Source organism: Bos mutus, chromosome 29, assembly GCF_027580195.1.
Source record: "Bos mutus isolate GX-2022 chromosome 29, NWIPB_WYAK_1.1, whole genome shotgun sequence".
In the NCBI taxonomy this organism is placed as follows: domain Eukaryota; kingdom Metazoa; phylum Chordata; class Mammalia; order Artiodactyla; family Bovidae; genus Bos; species Bos mutus.
The window spans coordinates 26345098-26364523 of NC_091645.1; the positions used below are offsets into that span (position 1 = coordinate 26345098).

Below are 19426 nucleotides of genomic sequence, written 5' to 3' on the forward strand. Positions count from 1 at the left end.
CCCAAGCTGGCTAATCATCAGAATTACATTGGAGGCTTTGTTGGTTTATGTTTTATATTATTTTGATTATCAGATATTAATATCTTTAAAATATTCCAAGATTCTAAAAACTTTTAAGAACATTTTTAAAGATAAAGATCAACTAAGAAAAACATTTTTAAAAAATATAAGCATCAAATATTAGACTAAAAAGGAGGCAGTGTTAATGATTTAACTAAAGTTCAGTTCAGTTCAGTTCAGGTGCTCAGTCATGTCCAACTCTTTGCGACCCCATGAACTGCAGCATGCCAGGCCTCCCTGTCCATCACCAACTCCTGGAGTTTACTCACACTCATGTCCATTGAGTCAGTAATGCCATCCAGCCATTTCATCCTCTGTTGTCCCCTTGTCTTCCTGCCTTCAATATTTCCCAGCATCAGGGTCTTTTCCAATGAGACAGTTCTTTGCATCAGGTAGCCAAAGTATTGGAGTTTCAGCTTCAGCATCAGTCTTTCCAATGAATATTCAGGACTGATTTCCTTTAGGATGGACTGGTTGGATCTTCTTGCAGTCCAAGGGACTCTCAAGAGTCTTCTCCAACACCACAGTTCAAAAGCATTCTTCAGCACTCAGCTTTCTTTATAGTCCAAGTCTCACATTCATACATGACTACTGGAAAAACCATAGCTTTGAATGGATGGACCTTTGTTAGCAAAGACATGTCTCTGCTTTTTAATATGCTGTCTAGGTTGGCCATAACTTTTCTTCCAAGGAGCAAGTGTCTTTTAATTTCATGGCTGCAGTCACTATCTGCAGTGATCTTGGAGCCCCTCCTGAAATAAAGTCTGTCACTGTTTCCCCATGTATTTGCCATGACATGATGGACCAGATATCCTGATCTTGGTTTTCTGAATGTTGAGTTTTAAGTCACTTTTTCACTTTCATCAAGAAACTCTTTAGTTCTTCTTCGCTTTCTGCCATAAGGGTGGTGACATCTGCATATCTGAAAGTGAAAGTGAAGTAGCTCAGTTGTGTCCAACTCTTTGCGAATGCATGGACTGTAGCCTACCAGGCTCCTCAGTCCATGGGATTTTCCAGGCAAGAATACTGGAGTGGGCTGCCATTTCCTTCTCCAAGGGATCTTCCCTACCCAGGGATCGAACCAGTGTCCCCTGCATTGCAGGCAGATGCTTTGCCATCTGAGCTACCAGGGAATCGGAGGTTATTAATATTTCTCTGGAAATCTTGATTCCAGCTTGTGCTTCATCCAGCCCAATTTTTCTCATGATGTACTCTGCATATAAGTTAAATAAGCAGGGTGATAATATACAGCCTTGACATACTCCTTTCCCAATTTAGAACCATTCTGTTGTTCCATGTCCAGTTCTAACTGTTGTTTCCTGACCTGCATACAATTTTTTCAAGAGGCAGGTCAGGTGGTCTGCTATTCCCATCTCTTTCAGAATTTTCCACAGTTTATTGTGATCCACACAGTCAAAGGCATTGACATAGTCAATAAAGCAGAAGTAGATGTTTTTCCCGAACTCTCTTGCTTTTTCAACAATCCAATGGATGTTGGCAGTTTGATCTCTGGTTCCTTTGCCTTTTCTAAATCCAGCTTGAACATCTGGAAGTTCACGATTCATGTACTGTTGAAGCCTGGCCTAGAGAATTTTGAGCATTACTTTGGTAGCATCTGAGATGAGTTCAATTGTGTTGTAGTTTGAGCAGTCTTTGATATTGCCTTTCTTTGGGATTGGAACAAAAACTGACATTGATGTCACCAGATGGTCAATAACAAAATCAGACTGATGGAGCCAAAGATGGAGAGGCTGTATACAGTCAGCAAAAACAAGACTGGGAGCTGACTCCAGTGGCTCAAATCATGAACTCCTTATTGACAAATTCAGACTTAAATTGAAGAAAGTAGGGAAAAGCCTAGACCATTCAAGTATGATCTAAATCAAATCCTTTATGATTATACAGTGGAAGTGACAAATAGATTCAAAGGATTAAATTTTTTAGTGTGCCTGAGAACTATGGATGGAGGTTCATGACATTGTACAGGAGGCAGTGATCAAGACCATCTCCCAGAAAAAGAAATGCAAAAAGGCAAAATGGCTGTCTGAGAAGGCCTTAAAAATAGCTGTGAATAGATGAGAAGTGAAAGGCAAAGGAGAAAAGGAAAGATATAGCCATTTGAATGTAGAGTTCCAAAGAATAGCAAGGAGAGATAAGAAAGCCTTCCTCAGCGATCAATGCAAAGATATAGAGGAAAACAATAGAATGAGAAAGACTAGAGATCTCTTTAAGAAAATTAGAGATACCAAGGGAACATTTCATGCAAAGATGGGCACAATAAAGGACAGAAATTGTATGGACCTAACAGAAGCAGAAGATATTAACAAGAGGTGGCAACAATACACAGAAGAACTATGCAAAAAAGATCTTCATGACCCAGATAATCACAATGGTATGATCACTCACCTAGAGCCAGACATCCTGGAATGCGAAGTCAAGTGGGCCTTAGGAAGCATCACTACAAACACAGCTAGTGGAAGTGATGGAGTTCCAGTTGAGCTATTTCAAATCCTGAAAGATGATGCTGTGAAATTGCTGCACTCAATATGCCAGCAAGTTAACTAAAGTAACAACATAGATAATAAAATAGAAATTTGATAAAATGCTCATGGTTGATAATTCTGGAAGTACCAAGATTTATGAATTATTTAAAGCTGTAGAGGCAATCTTCTGAAGAACAGCTGCTACTGCTAAGTCGCTTCAGTCGTGTACAACTCTGTACGACCCCATAGACGGCAGCCCACCAGGCTCCGCCATCCCTAGAATTCTCCAGGCAAGAACACTGGAGTGGGTTGCCATTTCCTCCTCCAATGCATGAAAGTGAAAGAATAGACAGAAACAAAAATCATTTCAGAGCTGTTCTACAGAGATTAATATATCCCTGAAGTAAAGAATGTTAAGGATGATGATTCAGGACTTGTGGTTTTAATTATAATATATTTACATTTTTACACTCATTATTTTTATAAATATTGTATTCTGTCTATGTGACTGTGATGCTCAACCATATTGGTGAATCCCTGAATCAACAGATATCCTTTGTGTTCAGATATGTTCTTTTACACCTGCATTGGAGAAGGAAAATGCAAACCACTCTAGTGTTCTTGCCTGGAGAATCCCAGGGACGGGGGAGCCTGGTGGGCTGCCATCTATGGGATCACACAGAGTCGGACACGACTGAAGTGACTTAGACATAAAGTGACCAGCCCATGGAATTCCATCTTACCGACAAGCATATCATGAGATCCAGTTCCACTTGACTATATGAAGTGATGATAAGTTGTGTCTATATCATGCTCATGCTTATAAAACTTAAAATCTTGGCCTCGATGTAAAATTCTGCTGACTTGAAATAGGTTGGAATCCAGAAATTTGGAGTAAAGAAGAGTGCTCAAATGAATAGTAGAAATGTTCAATTTGTTTGACTTTAAAAGTCCAGAAATCAGTGTTTCTCTTAAACTTTATGAAATATCTCAATTATAAAATTCTTGAAGTTTATGAATTCTATTCTAATTCAGGAGAAGGCAATGGCACCCCACTCCAGTACTCTTGCCTGGAAAATCCCATGGACGGAGGAGCCTGTTAGGCTGCAATCCATGGGGTCGCTAAGAGTCAGACACGACTGAGCTACTTCACTTTCACTTTTCACTTTTCATGCATTGGAGAAGGAAATGGCAACCCACTCCAGTGTTCTTGCCTGGGGAATCCCAGGGACGGGGGAGCTTGGTGGGCTGCTGTCTATGGGGTCGCACAGAGTCAGACATGACTGAAGTGACTTAGCATAGCATTCTAATTCAACCAGAATCATAGTCGTCCTAGAATGGCAATAAATGCTAAAGAAATCCCCACACTATGTCCTCTGATGACCAATAAACAATGATCTCAGCAGGATTACTCTCTGCAGCACACACACACACATACATATGTCCAAAAATATCTCTCTCTGTCTCTCACACACCTTAACAGAAAAGTACACTCATTTTCTCATTTTTAAACCTAGAACCTGCTGAGAAGAAAATGGACCCTGGAAATCATTCCTCAGTGACTGAGTTCATCCTCGCTGGGCTCACAGAGAAACCAGAGCTCCAGATTCCCCTTCTGGTCTTCTTCCTAGGGATCTACTCAGTCACGGTGGTGGGGAACCTAGGCATGATCACACTGATAGGGCTCAGTTCTCACCTGCACACCCCCATGTACTATTTCCTCACCAATTTGTCCTTTATTGATTTCTGTCATTCCACTGTCGTTACCCCTAAAATGCTGGTGAACTTTATGACAGAGAAAAGTGTCATCTCTTACCCTGAATGTATGACTCAGCTCTATTTCTTTATTGTTTTTATTATTGCAGAATGTTATATGTTGGCTGTAATGGCGTATGACTGCTATGTTGCCATCTGTAACCCTTTGCTTTACAATGTCATCATGTCTTGTTAGAGGTGCTTCCAGCTCACAGTGACAGTTTATATTTTGTGCATCATTGAATCTGCAATCCATACAGGCTTTATGTTGAGACTCCATTTCTGCAAGGCCAATGTGATTAACCATTATTTCTGTGATGTCTTCCCACTCTTGGAGCTATCCTGTTCTAGCATCTCCATGAATGAATTATTGGCTCTAGTCTTTAGTGCTTTTAATGTCCTGATTCCTGTTTTAACCATCCTTGCTTCCTACATTTTCATTCTCTCTACCATCTTCACATTCACTCCACTGAAGGCAGGTCCAAAGCCTTCAGCACATGCAGCTCCCACATCTCAGCTGTTGCTGTTTTCTATGGATCTGCAGCATTCACGTACCTGAAGCCTTCATCTGTGAGCTCTATGGACCAAGGGAAAGTGTCCTCTGTGTTTTATACCTGCATTGTAACCATGCTAAACCCTCTGATCTACAGTCTGCGGAATAAGGATGTCAAATTTGCTCTGAAGAAAATTCTAGAGAGTGGAAAACGTAGATGAATAGACTCAATGTCATAGTGTCATATCAGAAATATGCCTTTGGTTTGCTGAGATAGGCAATGTTTTAGTTTTATTGTTAAAATTTTTGGAAATTCAGAATCATTTTCTCATATAATACCTTTCCCAAATTCTCTCTGGGACACTTCCATTGAAACTGTTTTACAGTGACTATGTATGGAGAAATAACAAGAATAAACTCACAGATTCCTAATAATTAAAGAAGCTCCAGTTTGATACAAACAACCACAACTATGATGATCATCATAAAATAATAGCATACATGATTAAAATAGTATAAAATATCAAGCAGTAAGCCCAGCAATTTAAAGTAGATGACTTCATTTAGCATTTACAGTTTTCTTTCAGGGCAAGCCCTGGTGCTATTTTATTCGGAAAGCTGAATAAACTGACACTTATTTAGTTTCAGTAAATGTCCATGTTCCCAAACATAATAAATGACAAGAATCTAGAATGTCTGGCTCCAGGACCTGTGATTTTACTCAAAATATAAATACTTGGCCCCAAGTAAACGTGGGTAAGTCTAAGGCCTTACCAGTAATTTTCTTCTACACTTTAATATACAGTTCCTTATAAGACTGTGCTGCTTTCTTCTCTCTATCCAATCCTAGTATCACTTTTGTTTCATTTGATATAATGAAATAATTGAAATATTTCAAACCTGTCCTGATCAAAGGGGAAAAAAAAATCAGTTGGAGAGTTACTGCAGAATCTTATAATAGAGTCTTACTAAAGAGATTCAAATTTCTATGCTCAACACCAACAATTTTTATAAAAGTGGCCCAAAACATTTTTTATCTTTATACTAGTAATGCTGTATTATTTATGGAACAGTTACTTATAGTAGCCAAAAAACCATAATTTACAAACAATTACCACTTCGTGTCAGTTTCATCTTAGAATCATTTCTTCTTTCCTTTGCTTCTATCACCAGTCCCATCCACAACTGGGTGTTGTTTTTTGCTTTGGCTCTATCCCTTCATTCTTTCTGGAGTTATTTCTCCACTGATCTCCAGTACCATATTGGGCACCTACTGACCTGGGGAGCTCATCTTTCAGTGTCCTGTCTTTTTTGCCTTTTCATACTATTCATGGGGTTCTCAAGGCAAGAATACTGAAGTGGCTTGCCATCCCCTTCTCTAGTGGACCACATTCTGTCAGACCTCTTCACCGTGACCTGTCCATCTTGGGCAGCTCCACATGGCGTGGCTTAGTTTTATTGACTTAGATAAGGCTGTGGTCCATGTGATCAGGTTGGCTAGTTGTCTGTGATTGTGGTTTCAGTCTGTCTGCCCCCTGATACCTTCTCTCAGTGCCTACCATCTTCCTTGGGTTTCTCTTACCTTGCATGTGGGATATCTCTTCACGGCTGCTCCAGCAAAACTGCTTATTTAACTTCTATGCAGAGTACATCATGAGAAACGCTGGGCTGGAGGAAGCACAAGCTGGAGTCAAGATTGCTAGGAGAAATATCAGTAATCTCAGATATGCAGAGGAGAAGGCAATGGCAACCCACTCCAGTACTCTTGCCTGGAAAATCCCGTGGGAGGAGCTTCTTAGGCTGCAGTCCATGGGGTCGTTAAGAGCCGGACATGACTGAGCGACTTCACTTTCACTTTTCACTTTCATGCATTGGAGAAGGAAATGGCAACCCACTCCAGTGTTCCTGCCTGGAGAATCCCAGAGATGGGGGAGCCTGGTGGGCTGCCGTCTGTGGGGTCGCACAGAGTTGGACACGACTGAAGTGACTTAGCAGCAGCAGATATGCAAATGACACCATGCTTATGGCAGAAAGTGAAGAAGAGCTAAAGAGCCTCTTGATGTAAGTGAAAGAGGATAGTGAAAAAATTGGCTTAAAGCTCAACATTCAGAAAACTAAGATCATGGCATCCGGTCCCATCACTTCATGGCAAATAGATGGGGAAACAATGGAAACAGTGAGAGACTTTTTTTTGGGGGGGTGGGGGGCGGTCTACAAAATCACTGGAGATGGTGACTGCAGCTGTGAAATTAAAAGAAGCTTGCTCCTTGGAAGAAAAGCTATGACCAGCCTAGAGAGCATATTAAAAAGCAGAGACATTACTTTGCCAACAAATGTCTGTCTAGTCGGAGAAGGCAATGGCACCCCACTCCAGTACTCTTGCCTGTAAAATCCCATGGACAGAGGAGCCTGGTGGGCTGCAGTCCATGGAGTCGTGAAGAGTCGGACCCGACTGAGCGACTTCACTTTCACTTTTCATTTTCATACATTGGAAAAGGAAATGGCAACCCACTCCAGTGTTCTTTCCTGGAGAATCCCAGGGACGGGGGAGCCTTGTGGGCTGTCGTCTATGGGGTCGCACAGAGTCGGACACGACTGAAGTGACTTAGCAGCAGCAGTCAAAGGTATGATTTTTCTAGTAGTCATTTATGGATGTGAGAGTTGGACTATAAAGAAAGCTGAGAGCTGAAGAACTGATGCTTTTGAACTATGGTATTGGAGAACACACTTGAGAGTCCCTTGAACTGCAAGGTGATCCAGTCAGTCAATACTAAAGCAAACCAGTCCTGAATATTCACTGGAAGGACTGATGCTGAAGCTGAAACTCCAATACTTTGGTCACCTGATTTGAAGAACAAACTCATTGCAAAAGTCCCTGAAGGTGGGAAAGATTGAAGGCAGATGAGAATGGGACCACAGAGGATGAGATGGCTGGATGGCATCACCAACTAGATGGACATGAGTTTGAGTAAGCTCCAGGAGTTTGTCATGGACAGGGAAGACTGGCGTTCTGCCATCCATGGTGTCACAAAGAGTTGTACACGACTCAATGACTGAATGGAACTGAACTGCACTGAACCATTATTTCTGTGATCTTCTGCCCCTCCTCAAGCTCTCCTGCTCTAGCACCTATCTCAGTGAATTCCTGGTTTTATGTTTTGGTGCACCTAACATCTCTGTCCCCATCCTGACCATCCTCAGCTCCAACATCTTCATCATTTCCAGCATCATCCACATTTGGTCCACAGAGGGCAGGTCCAAAGCTTTCAACACATGCAGCTCCCACATCTCAGCTGTTGCTATTTTCTATGAATCTCTAACATTCATGTACCTGCATGCATCATCTGTGAACTCCATGGACTAAGGGAAAGTGTCCTCTGTGTTTTATCCTATTGCTGTGCCCATGCTGAATCCCCTGTTCTCCAGCCTCAGGAATAAAGATGTCAATGTTGTCGTAATGAAAATGATTGAGAGAATGTTTTTGTGACCGGACATAACATAAGCATGCTATTTTAGATATAGTCTTTGCTTATTACATTGTTGGGTGTTTGGTTCTCTTACTTCAAAATCCTTATCAGAGCTTAAAATCTGAGTTAAGAACCCCTTCATGCTTTGTTCAGTTCAGTTCAGTTCAGTTGCTCAGTCGTGTCCGACTCTTTGCGACCCCATGAATTGCAGCACGCCAGGCCTCCCTGTCCATCACCAACTCCCAGAGTTCACACAAACTCACGTCCATCGAGTCGGTGATGCCATCTAGCCATCTCATCCTCTGTCGTCCCCTTCTCCTCCTGCTCCCAGTCCCTCCCAGCATCAGAGTCTTTTCCAATGAGTCAACTCTTCGCATGAGGTGGCCAAAATATTGGAGTTTCAGCTTTAGCGTCATTTCTTCCAAAGAATACCCAGGACTGATCTCCTTTAGAATGGACTGGTTGGATCTCCCTGTAGTCCAAGGGACTCTCAAGAGTCTTCTCCAACACCACAGTTCAAAAGCATCAATTCTTTAGTGCTCAGCTTTTCTTCACAGTCCTACTCTCACATCCATACATGACCACTGGAAAAACCATAGCCTTGACTAGATGGACCTTTGTTGGCAAAGTAATGTCTCTGCTTTTGAATATGCTATCTAGGTTGCTCATAACTTTCTTTCCAAGGAATAAGCATCTTTTAATTTCATGGCTGCAATCACCATCTGCAGTGATTTTGGAGGCCCCCCCTCCTAAAAAAATAAAGTCTGTCACTGTTTCCATTGTTTCCCCATCTGTTTCCCATGAAGTGATGGGACCAGATGCCATGATTTTAGTTTTCTGAATGTTGAGCTTTACGTCAACTTTTTCACTCTCCTTTTTCACTTTCATCAAGAGGCTTTTTAGTTCCTCTTCACTTTCTGCCATAAGGGTGGTATTATCTGCATATCTGAGGTTATTGATATTTCTCCCAGCAATTTTGATTTGTACCATTGCTCAAACCTGTATGCTCCTACTATGTCATTTATTGTTTTGGGTGTGTACTTGCCTGCTTATTGTACTGTAATGTTCATGAAGGTTATCCTCGTGCATGTATTTCACTGCCATATCTGCAGGACCTAAGATAGTTCCTGGCACTAGAAAGACTTTGATAATTTTCTTATTTCCTTTTTAAAAAATATTTACGGGAAGCAATAAACATCTCATGCTATCTTTATCCATTACTTTATCCAGTTAGCTACATATGACTTTTAAAAGTTAAAATCAATTGAACTTATGTTTGAAGAGTTCTTCAAAGATCTGCAATAAAATTGATGACATCCTAAATTATTTCTATAAAAAATTTAGAAGAATGAAATTGAGTAACTTCTGTATCAAACCCCAGTACAGGTAAGATAACTCATGAACACATGATTTTTTAAGCCATTAAATGAAGTCAACTACCCCAAGTCCTTGAAACAAAACTCTTGGTTTTCAAGCATGTAGCATATATGTGTTAAAAAAATAATATGTATTTTTGTTATCTGATGGGGCAACATAGCAAATCTGGAGATACAGTGGTATCTGGAACTCGAATACTCCAGTCTAGATTACCATGGTTTCCCATAAGCAGACCAGAAAAGAACATCACCTATATTGACACTGAGAAAATTCTTAGTATGTAGAATTTTACCATATGTAAATTTAATTTCTAGATAAAGAGAAAAGATGATGAGCTATATTGTTGCAGAGTTGTAGATCTTCCTAGATTGTCACCTTGAACCAGAACATGATTTTTTATTACTCTATATCTTAAGCAAACAATATCTAGTAATTATTTTTACATTATTTGACAGATCGCTATATTATTCCCCAATATTTCTTTTGTTTATATACTTAGAAAAGTCATTAACTTATTCTACTTGTTAGGAGTTTTCATGGGGTTATGACAGTAACCAGTTGAAACCTTCCTGCAGCACACATGTTAAAATATTTAAAGTACTACTGTTTTATAAATACATCATGACATCTAAATACAGTTATTATAGGTCTATGAGAAAAAAAAGTTCAAATATTGCACACAAATTTTTTTTTCTGATTTTTTATTTATCTCTTGTGTGAAATCTCTTTAGAGTGTTCCTTTAATGCAGGTCATAAAAATTTCCTAAAATTTTGAATTCTTACATAGCTTGATGTGAAATTCACCAGAGCTCTAATAAGATTTATCACAACATTTCTTCCAACCTATAATCTAACAAAAATGAAAAATTACAATGATATGACACTATTAAATACTTTAGAGTCAGTGGGAGAAAAGGGAAGAGCTAATTGTAACTTTTCCTGACAGTTGATACTTGACAGTTGATTCTAATTGGAGATCATTAACATTACTTGTTCCTCATCTGACTCTTAGCATCAATACTCAGAGTGTAAATCACAATTCATATCAATCTACCTTTGCAGAGGGCTATTGATTTCAACAAGTCAGGACCAGTGACTCAAAATTATTACAACAGAGTCTTCTAGGTTATGACTCTACAATGAGTCCTGCAAGGTTAGTACTCAGAACTATCCATCAGCATCACCAGAACCATTTTTCCCTTCAGAGAAATAGAGTAGAAGAATACACAGCACTGATGTTTTTGGGAGCAAGAGGGATGTATCTGAATCCCAGTCCTGGACTTTAAAAAGTCAGATCTTCTGTTCTAGCTCCCTCTCAGTGCACTAATAGATTTGCAAGTAGCTATTTTCTGTCTCTATCTGTCCTCACTCTAATATCAACACTTCCTGAGGAGCAAAGGTTCCCTTACCATCTTTCTGTCCCCACTGGATAAATGTATGGCCAGTATTTCTTTGTTTACTCACTTCAACTCAGGCAGTGTGAGAGATTCCTTCACTTGTGTTGGAGTCTATGTTAATTTATCACTACAATTCTTTCATTAATTTTATTAAAAAATCATATTTATTGGTAGCTGTATGCAAGGCATTGTGGCAAGCATTGCATTGAGTTTACAGTCTAGTACAGAAGAAAAGCCAATAAGCAACTCATAATAATTGATAAAGAATCAAGCGTGTTCTAAGAATGTAAACATAAGAAGGGTATTCCTCAGCACATAGAAAATGGTCTTATTAACTGGGGTTTACATTATTAAAGCCCTTAACTTAAGGACCCTAACTATTTAATAGATTTCATCAGATGCCCTGGGAATGTGTGATAGAAGATAAAGAAATATGATGAGTCATAAAAGAAATTCTATCAAGTGCTGTTTTGTGTCATTGTTAAATCATGTGATACCTGGTGGGATATAAAAATAAAAGATTTTGTTATTGGGTAAGATAAATCATTGAATGACAGACATTTATTCAAACTTTATTTGGCAACCTTGGAAAATATTGTATTTAAGAGGTTAATATTTAATAATAATTTCAAATTTCTGTATCATGGTATGTATTTAGGTAGAAAGTAGAAGCAAGAAAATGTCTTAAGAAAAAAAAAATTTTAAATCCCAGCCATCATAGAAGGAATGAAAATGCCACTGAGACAAAAGATATAATGGAAAGCAACTCAATAGATTGAAACTAAAATAACATTGACAGAATCCAGTTCTTACCAACTGTATGGGACTGTGCTAAGCACCTCATAGGAATCATTTATCTGAATTTACACAGAAGGTGGATTTTAGTATATCTGTTTTTTTCAGAGTTGGAGAGTAGATATATTATCTCAAGACTCCATAGAAAGAATGGGATTAAGCTAAGGATTTGATCCTCTATTGTCTAACATAATCAGGATCCATTAGAATGAAGATATTAGAAGTACATTTAATCCAACTACCCATTATGTGCGGCTGCAACAGTGCACAAGCGTGGGTGGCCGCGACCTTGCACAAGCGCGGCTGAGAGGAGCTATGTCACGTGTGAGGTCAGGGGCAGAAGCCAAGAGGACCCCATGCCCAAGGGGCACCGGCCAAGAGGAGCTACCCCACGTCCAAGGTCGGGGCAGTGGCCGAGAGTGCCAGGCTGCGATGGCGCAGGAACGGCAGAGAGGAGCTACCCCACGTCCGAGGTCAAGGGCGGCAGATGAGAGCAGCTACCACACCTCTGAGGTCAGGGATGGCAGCCGAGAGGAGCTACCCCACGCCCAAGGAATGGTGGCTGCTCAGGGGCAGGAGGGCCTAGAGGAGCTACCATACGTTCAAGGTCAGGAGGGGTGGCTGTGAGGAGATATCACTCGCCCAAGGTAAGGAGCAGCGGCTGCACTTTGCTGGAGCAGCCGTGAAGAGATACCCCACGTCCAAGGTAAGAGAAACCCAAGTAAGACAGTAGGTGTTGCAAGAGGGCATCAGAGGGCAGAAACACTGAAACCATAATCACAGAAAACTAGTCAATCTAATCACACTAGGACCACAGCCTTGTCTAACTCAACGAAACTAAGCCACGCCATGTGGCGCCACCCAGGACAGGTGGGTCATGGTGGAGAGGTCTGACAGAATGTGGTCCACTGGAGAAGGGAATGGCAAACCACTTCAGTATTCTTGTCTTGAGAACCCCATGAACAGTATGAAAAGGCAAAATGATAGGATACTGAAAGAGGAACTCCCCAGTTCAGTAGGTGCCCAATATGCTACTGAGGATCAGTGCAGAAATAACTCCAGGAAGAATGAAGGGATGGAGCCAAAGCAAAAACAATACCCAGTTGTGGATGTGACTCGTGATAGAAGCAAGATCCAATGCTGTAAAGAGCAATATTGCACAGGAATCTGGAATGTCAGGTCCATGAATCAAGGCAAATTGGAAGTGGTCAAACAGGAGAGGGCAAGAGTGAATGTTGAGATTCTAGGAATCAGAGAACCAAAATGGACTGGAATGGGTGAATTTAACTCAGATGACCATTATATCTACTACCATGGGCAGGAATCCCTTAGAAGAAATGGAGTAGCCATCATGGTCAACAAAAGAGTCTGAAATGCAGTACTTGGATGCAATCTAAAAAATGACAGAATGATCTCTATTCATTTGAAGGCAAACCATTCAGTATCACAGTAATTCAAGTCTATGCCCCAATCAGTAATGCTGAAGCAGCTGAAGTTGAACGATTCTATGAAGACCAACAAGACCTTTTAGAACCCCCAAAAGATGTCCTTTTCATTATAGGGGACTGGAATGCAAAAGTAGGATGTCAAGAAACACCTGGAGTAACAGGCAAATTTGGCCTTGGAACACGGAATGAACCGGTGCAAAGGCTAATAGAGTTTTGCCAAGAGAACGCACTGGTCATAGCAAACACTCTCTTCCAACAACACAAGAGAAGACTCTACACATGGACATCACCAGATGGTCAACACCGAAATCAGATTGATTATATTCTTTGCAGCCAAAGATGGAGAAGCTCTATACAGTCAGCAAAAACAAGACCAGGAGCTGACTGTGGCTCAGATCATGAACTGCTTATTGCCAAATTCAGACTTAAATTAAAGAAAGTGGGGAAACCACTAGACCATTCAGGTATGACCTAAATCCAATCCCCTATGATTATACAGTGGAAGTGAGAAATAGATTTAAGGGACTATATCTGATAGAGTGCCTGATGAACTATGGACGGAGGTTTGTGACATTGTACAGGAGACAGGAATCAAGACCATCCCCAAGAAAAAGAAATGCAAAAAAGCAAAATGGCTGTCTGAGGAGGCCTTAGAAATAGGTGTGAAAAGAAGGGAAGAGAAAAGCAAAGGAGAAAAGGAAAGATATAAGCATCTGAATGCAGAGTTCCAAAGAATAGCAAGGAGAGATAAGAAAGCCTTCCTCAGTGATCAATGCAAAGAAATAGAGGGAAACAATAGAATGGGAAAGACTAGAGACCTCTTCAAGAAAATTAGAGATACCAAGGGAACATTTGATGCAAAGATGGGCTCAATAAAGGACAGAAATGGTATGGATTTAACAGAAGCAGAAGATATTAAGAAGAGGTGGCAAAAATGCACAGAAAAACTATACAAAAAAGATCTTCATGACCAAAATAATCACGATGGTATGACCAATCACCTAGAACCAGCCATCCTGGAATGTGAAGTCAAGTGGGCCTTAGAAAGCATCACTACAAACAAAGCTAGAGAAGGTGATGGAATTCCAGTTAAGCTATTCCAAATCCTGAAAGATGATGCTGTGAAAGTGCTGCACTCAATATGCCAGCAAATTTGGAAAACTCAGCAGTGGCCACAGGACTGGAAAAGGTCAGTTTTCATTCCAATCCCAAAGAAAGGCAATGCCAAAGAATGCTCAAACTACTGCACAATTGCATTCACTTCACACACTAGTAAAGTAATGCTCAAAATTCTCCAAGCCAGGCTTCAGCAATAGGTGAACCGTGAACTTCCAGATGTTCAAGCTGATTTTAGAAAAAACAGAGGAACCAGAGATCAAATTGCCGACATCTGCTGGATCATCAAAAAAGCAAGAGAGTTCCAGAAAAACATCTATTTCTGCTTTATTGACTATGCCAAAGCCTTTGACTGTGTGGATCACAATAAACTGTGAAAAATTCTGAAAGAGATGGGAATACCAGACCACATGACCTGCCTCTTGAGAAACCTATATGCAGGTCAGGAAGCAACAGTTAGAACTGGACATAGAACAACAGACTGGTTCCAAATAGGGAAAGGAGCACGTCAAGGCTGTATATTGTCACCCTGCTTATTTAACTTATATGCAGAGTACATCATGAGAAACGCTGGGCTGGAAGAATCACAAGCTGGAATCAAGATTGCCGGGAGAAATATCAATCACCTCAGATATGCAGATGACACCACCCTTATGGCAGAAAGTGACGAGGAACTAAAACGCCTCTTGATGAAAGTGAAAGAGGAGAGTGAAAATGTTGGCTTAAAGCTCAACATTAAGAAAATGAAGATCATGGTATCCGGTCCCATCACTTCATGGGAAATAGATGGGGAAACAGTGGAAACAGTGTCAGACTGAATTTTTTTGGGCTCCAAAATCACTGCAGATGGTGACTGCAGCCATGAATTTAAAAGATGCTTACTCCTTGGAAGGAAAGTTATGAGCAACCTATATAGCATATTCAAAAGCAGAGACATTACTTTGCCAACAAAGGTCCGTCTAGTCAAGGCTATGGTTTTTCCAGTGGTCATGTATGGATGTGAGAGTTGGACTGTGAAGAAAGCTGAGCACCAAGAATTGATGCTTTTGAACTGTGGTGTTGGAGAAGACTCTTGAGTGTCCCTTGGACTGCAAGGAGGTCCAACCAGTCCATTCTGAAGGAGATCAGCCCTGGGATTACTTTGGAAGGAATGATGCTAAAGCTGAAACTCCAATACTTTGGCCACCTCATGCAAAGAGTTGACTCATTGGAAAAGACTCTGAGGCTGGGAGGGATTGGGGGCAGGAGGAGAAGGGGAAGACAGAGGACGAGATGGCTGGATGGCATCACCAACTCGATGGACGTGAGTCTGAGTGAACTCCAGCAGTTGGTAATGGACAGAGAGGCCTGGCGTGCTGCAATTCATGGGGTCGCAAAGAGTCAGACACGACTGACTGACTGAACTGGACTGAGAGAATATCTGCTATGTACGTGGTTATTTAGTCTGTGCTCCAACTTTTATGACTGTCAGGTCAGGGTGAGTCTGAAGATACGGATGTTTGTCTTTGCTGTGAAACCAAATATTTCTTCCCATAGTTTGAAGCAGTTAATTTTACCCAATCTCTTGAACGTATACAATAAATTCAGTACCTCTCACTGCCATATGACGAATGTTTAAATAGCTTCCTGTGCCACAAGAATTTTTGCTTTGCTAGAAAAAAATATCCTCGATTGTTTTAGCTATCTTAAAATAACTGATTTCTAGATCATATTTATGAAACTGTGCAGCTTTTCCTATATCATACACAATTGCTTTTTACCTCAAATTGTATACAGTAGTCCATATAATGCTTGAGTGTTATGAATATGAATTTCTATTTTCTGAACCTACTCATTTCCTTTGCAAATCTAAACAGAAGATACATTTGTCTTTTAAAAAACATATCACTGTTGACTAGTATTGAACTGACACTAAAATTACTTATTTTATTTTGCATGTATTTTATTAATCCACATCTCTATCATCTTTGAATTCTATTTAGAGCATGTGCAAAATACATGATTATATTTTTCAAATGTTGGCATACCAATTGCTTAGTGCTTTGCATAGATATATCTTAGTACACTGATGCCCTGGTCACGGTGGTGGAGTGCATGACTTTTATTTAGGCCATTATACTCTCACCTCTAAGATTATCCAAATTAGAATGAGAAAGAATAGTTCATGGGGTGGGAAAACCTACTGAGGTATAAACATGAGGTATAAAATGTATACCTCAAGACCCCAGAGCAAGAATGGGATTGAGCTGAGGATTTGATCCTCTATTGTCTAACATAATCAGGATCTATTAGAATGAAGATATTAAAAATACATTTAATCCAACCACCCATTAGGGGTGTCCTAAAGAATATCTGCTATGTACGTGGTTATTCAGTCTGTGCTTCAACTTTTGACTGTCAGCTCAGGGTGTGACTGATGATAGGGATGATTGTGTTTGTTGTAAAAGGTATATTGAGATATAAAATGTCTGCCAAACAGTTACATTTCTGCTCTCTGGGGTCAAATTCCAGGGGAAAGGAAGCTCAGACATTAAAGCACCAGATCTCAAGTGAAATGAAACTGTTCTTCAGTTATTTTCAGTTGAGATATTACTAAAGAAGACAGCCCCGGCTAGTATAACTACTTTCCACAGACGTGTGAATCCTCTCTGCATTAATTATAGAAAGAATACATTACTATTACTTATTATAAATGAAAGGAAATATCTATACCATTTGACATGCATGATATTAATATCTAAACATAGAAACTTGGAGGAAAGAGGAGTACTCAGAAATAATGCTAGAACGTTCCTTTTGGCTGACTTTAAAAATTCATAAATTCTTGTTTCTCTTAAACATTATAAAGTATCATAATTACAAAGTTCTTGAAGTTTACAATTTCTATTCTAGTTCAACCAGAATGATTGTTTGTCCTACAGTGGCAGGATATACTGGAGAATTCCCTTCATTATGTTTGTCCTCTGATGAGGGATAAAGAATGATCTCTGCAGAATTACTCTCTGCCTCTCTCTCTCTCTCTCTCTCTCTCTCTCACACACACACACACACACACACACACACACACACAAATACACTCATTTTCCTTTTTTCTTTAAACTTAGAACCTGCTGAGAAGAAAATGGACCCTGGAAATCACTCCTCAGTGACTGAGTCCATTCTCGCTGGGCTCACAGAACAATCACAACTCCAGCTGCCACTTTTCCTCCTCTTCTTAGGAATCTACGTGATCACGGTGGTGGGGAACCTGGGCATGATCACACTGATTGGGCTCAGTTCTCACCTGCACACCCCCAGGTACTATTTCCTCAGAAATTTGTCCTTTATTGATCTCTGTCAGTCCACTGTCATTGCTCCCAAAATGCTGGTGAACTTTGTGACAGAGAAAAATATCATCTCCTACTCTGAATGCATCACTCCACTCTATTTCTTTGCTGTTTTTATTATTGCAGAGTTATATGTTGGCTGAAATAGCATATGACCGCTATGTTGCCATCTGTAACCCCTTGCTTTATAATGCCATCATGTCTTATTATAGGTGCTTCCAGCTCACAGCAGCAGTTTATATCTTGTGCATCATTCAATCGACGTTCCATACTTGCTTTATGTTGAGACTCTATTTCTGCAAGGCCAATGTGGTTAACCATTATTTCTGCGATGTTTTTCCACTCATGGAGCTATCCTGTTCTAGCATCTATTTCAACAAATTATTGGCTCTAGTCTGCAGTTCTTTCAACTTCCTGATTCCTGCCTTAACTATTCTTACCTCCTACATCTTCATCCTCTACAAAATCTTCCACATCCACTCCTCGGAGGGCAGGTCCAAAGCCTTCAGCACTTGCAGTTCCCATATCTTGGCCGTTGCTGTTTTCTATGGATCTGCAGCATTCATGTACCCACAGCCATCATCTGTGAGCCCCATGGACCAAGGGAAAGTGTCCTCTGTGTTTTATACCTGCATTGTGCCCATGCTGAATCCTTTGATCTACAGTTTGCGGAATAAGGATGTCAAATTGGCCCTGAGGAAAATCCTGTACAGTGGAAAATGTAGATGAATAGACTCAGTGTCATGGTGTCATATGGGAAATAAAAATTTGCTTTGCTGAGATACACAATGTTTTAGTTTTATTTTTCAAATTTTTGGAAATTCAGTCATTTCCCCATACAATAGTTTCCCCAAGTTTCCTCCAGGCTAATTCCTTTGAGTTCATGTTATATTGACTATTTATGGAGAACTATCAAGATTAAAGTCAAAGACTTTGAGAATTCAAGAAGCTCCAGTGTGGTACCAAAAAAAAAAAAAAAAAATACAGACAACACCAAGAACAATTATGATGGCAATCATAGAATAATAACATGTTATTATTGAGTTAGTATAAAATATCAAACACTGTGCCCAGCACTTTATATTAGGTAACTTTCATTATTTTTTTAATTTTTTTTAAATTGTTATTTTTAAATTTATTTTTTAATTAATTATTTTTTAAAATTTTATTTTATTTTTAAACTTTACAATATTGTATTAGTTTTGCCATACATCAACATGCATCCGCCATGGGTGTACACGTGTTCCCCATCCTGAATCCCCCTCCCACCTCCCTCCCCATACCATCCCTCTGGGTCATCCCAGTGCACCAGCCCCAAACTTCCTGTATCCTGCATCCAACCTGGACTGGCAATTCTTTTTTTATATGATATTATACATGTTTTAATGTCATTATCCCAAATCATCCCCCCATCCCTCTACCACAGAGTCCCTGTATGCAAGACAGCAAAAGAGACACAGATGTATAGGTAACTTTCTTTAATATTTATGGTATTCTCTCAAGGCAAGCCCTAGTATTGTTTCCCTTTGAAAGATGAGTCAACTGAAGCTCAGTTTACTTAGAGGAAATGCACACAGTCCCAAACATAATAAAGACAGAGGCTAGAATGTCTGGCTTCAGGAACTGTGATTTTACTCAAAGTAATATATTGCCTCCAGGTAATTGTGGGTATGTCTAAGGCCTTCTCAGTAATTTTCTTCGACACATTA

General features: G+C 40.0%; 1 protein-coding gene and 1 pseudogene across 1 annotated transcript; both read left to right on the top strand.

The window, feature by feature from the left end:
* Positions 1 to 4041: 4041 nt before the first annotated feature.
* On the top strand, positions 4042 to 5012 carry LOC102284168 (putative olfactory receptor 8G3). The gene is given in 2 exon segments (XM_005902680.2): positions 4042 to 4747; positions 4750 to 5012. Coding segments are annotated over 2 exon segments (933 nt in total). The 5' UTR covers positions 4042 to 4077.
* Positions 5013 to 17512: 12500 nt separating this feature from the next.
* Positions 17513 to 18446, top strand: LOC102283892 (putative olfactory receptor 8G3; annotated as a pseudogene).
* The last annotated feature ends 980 nt before the right edge of the window (positions 18447 to 19426 follow it).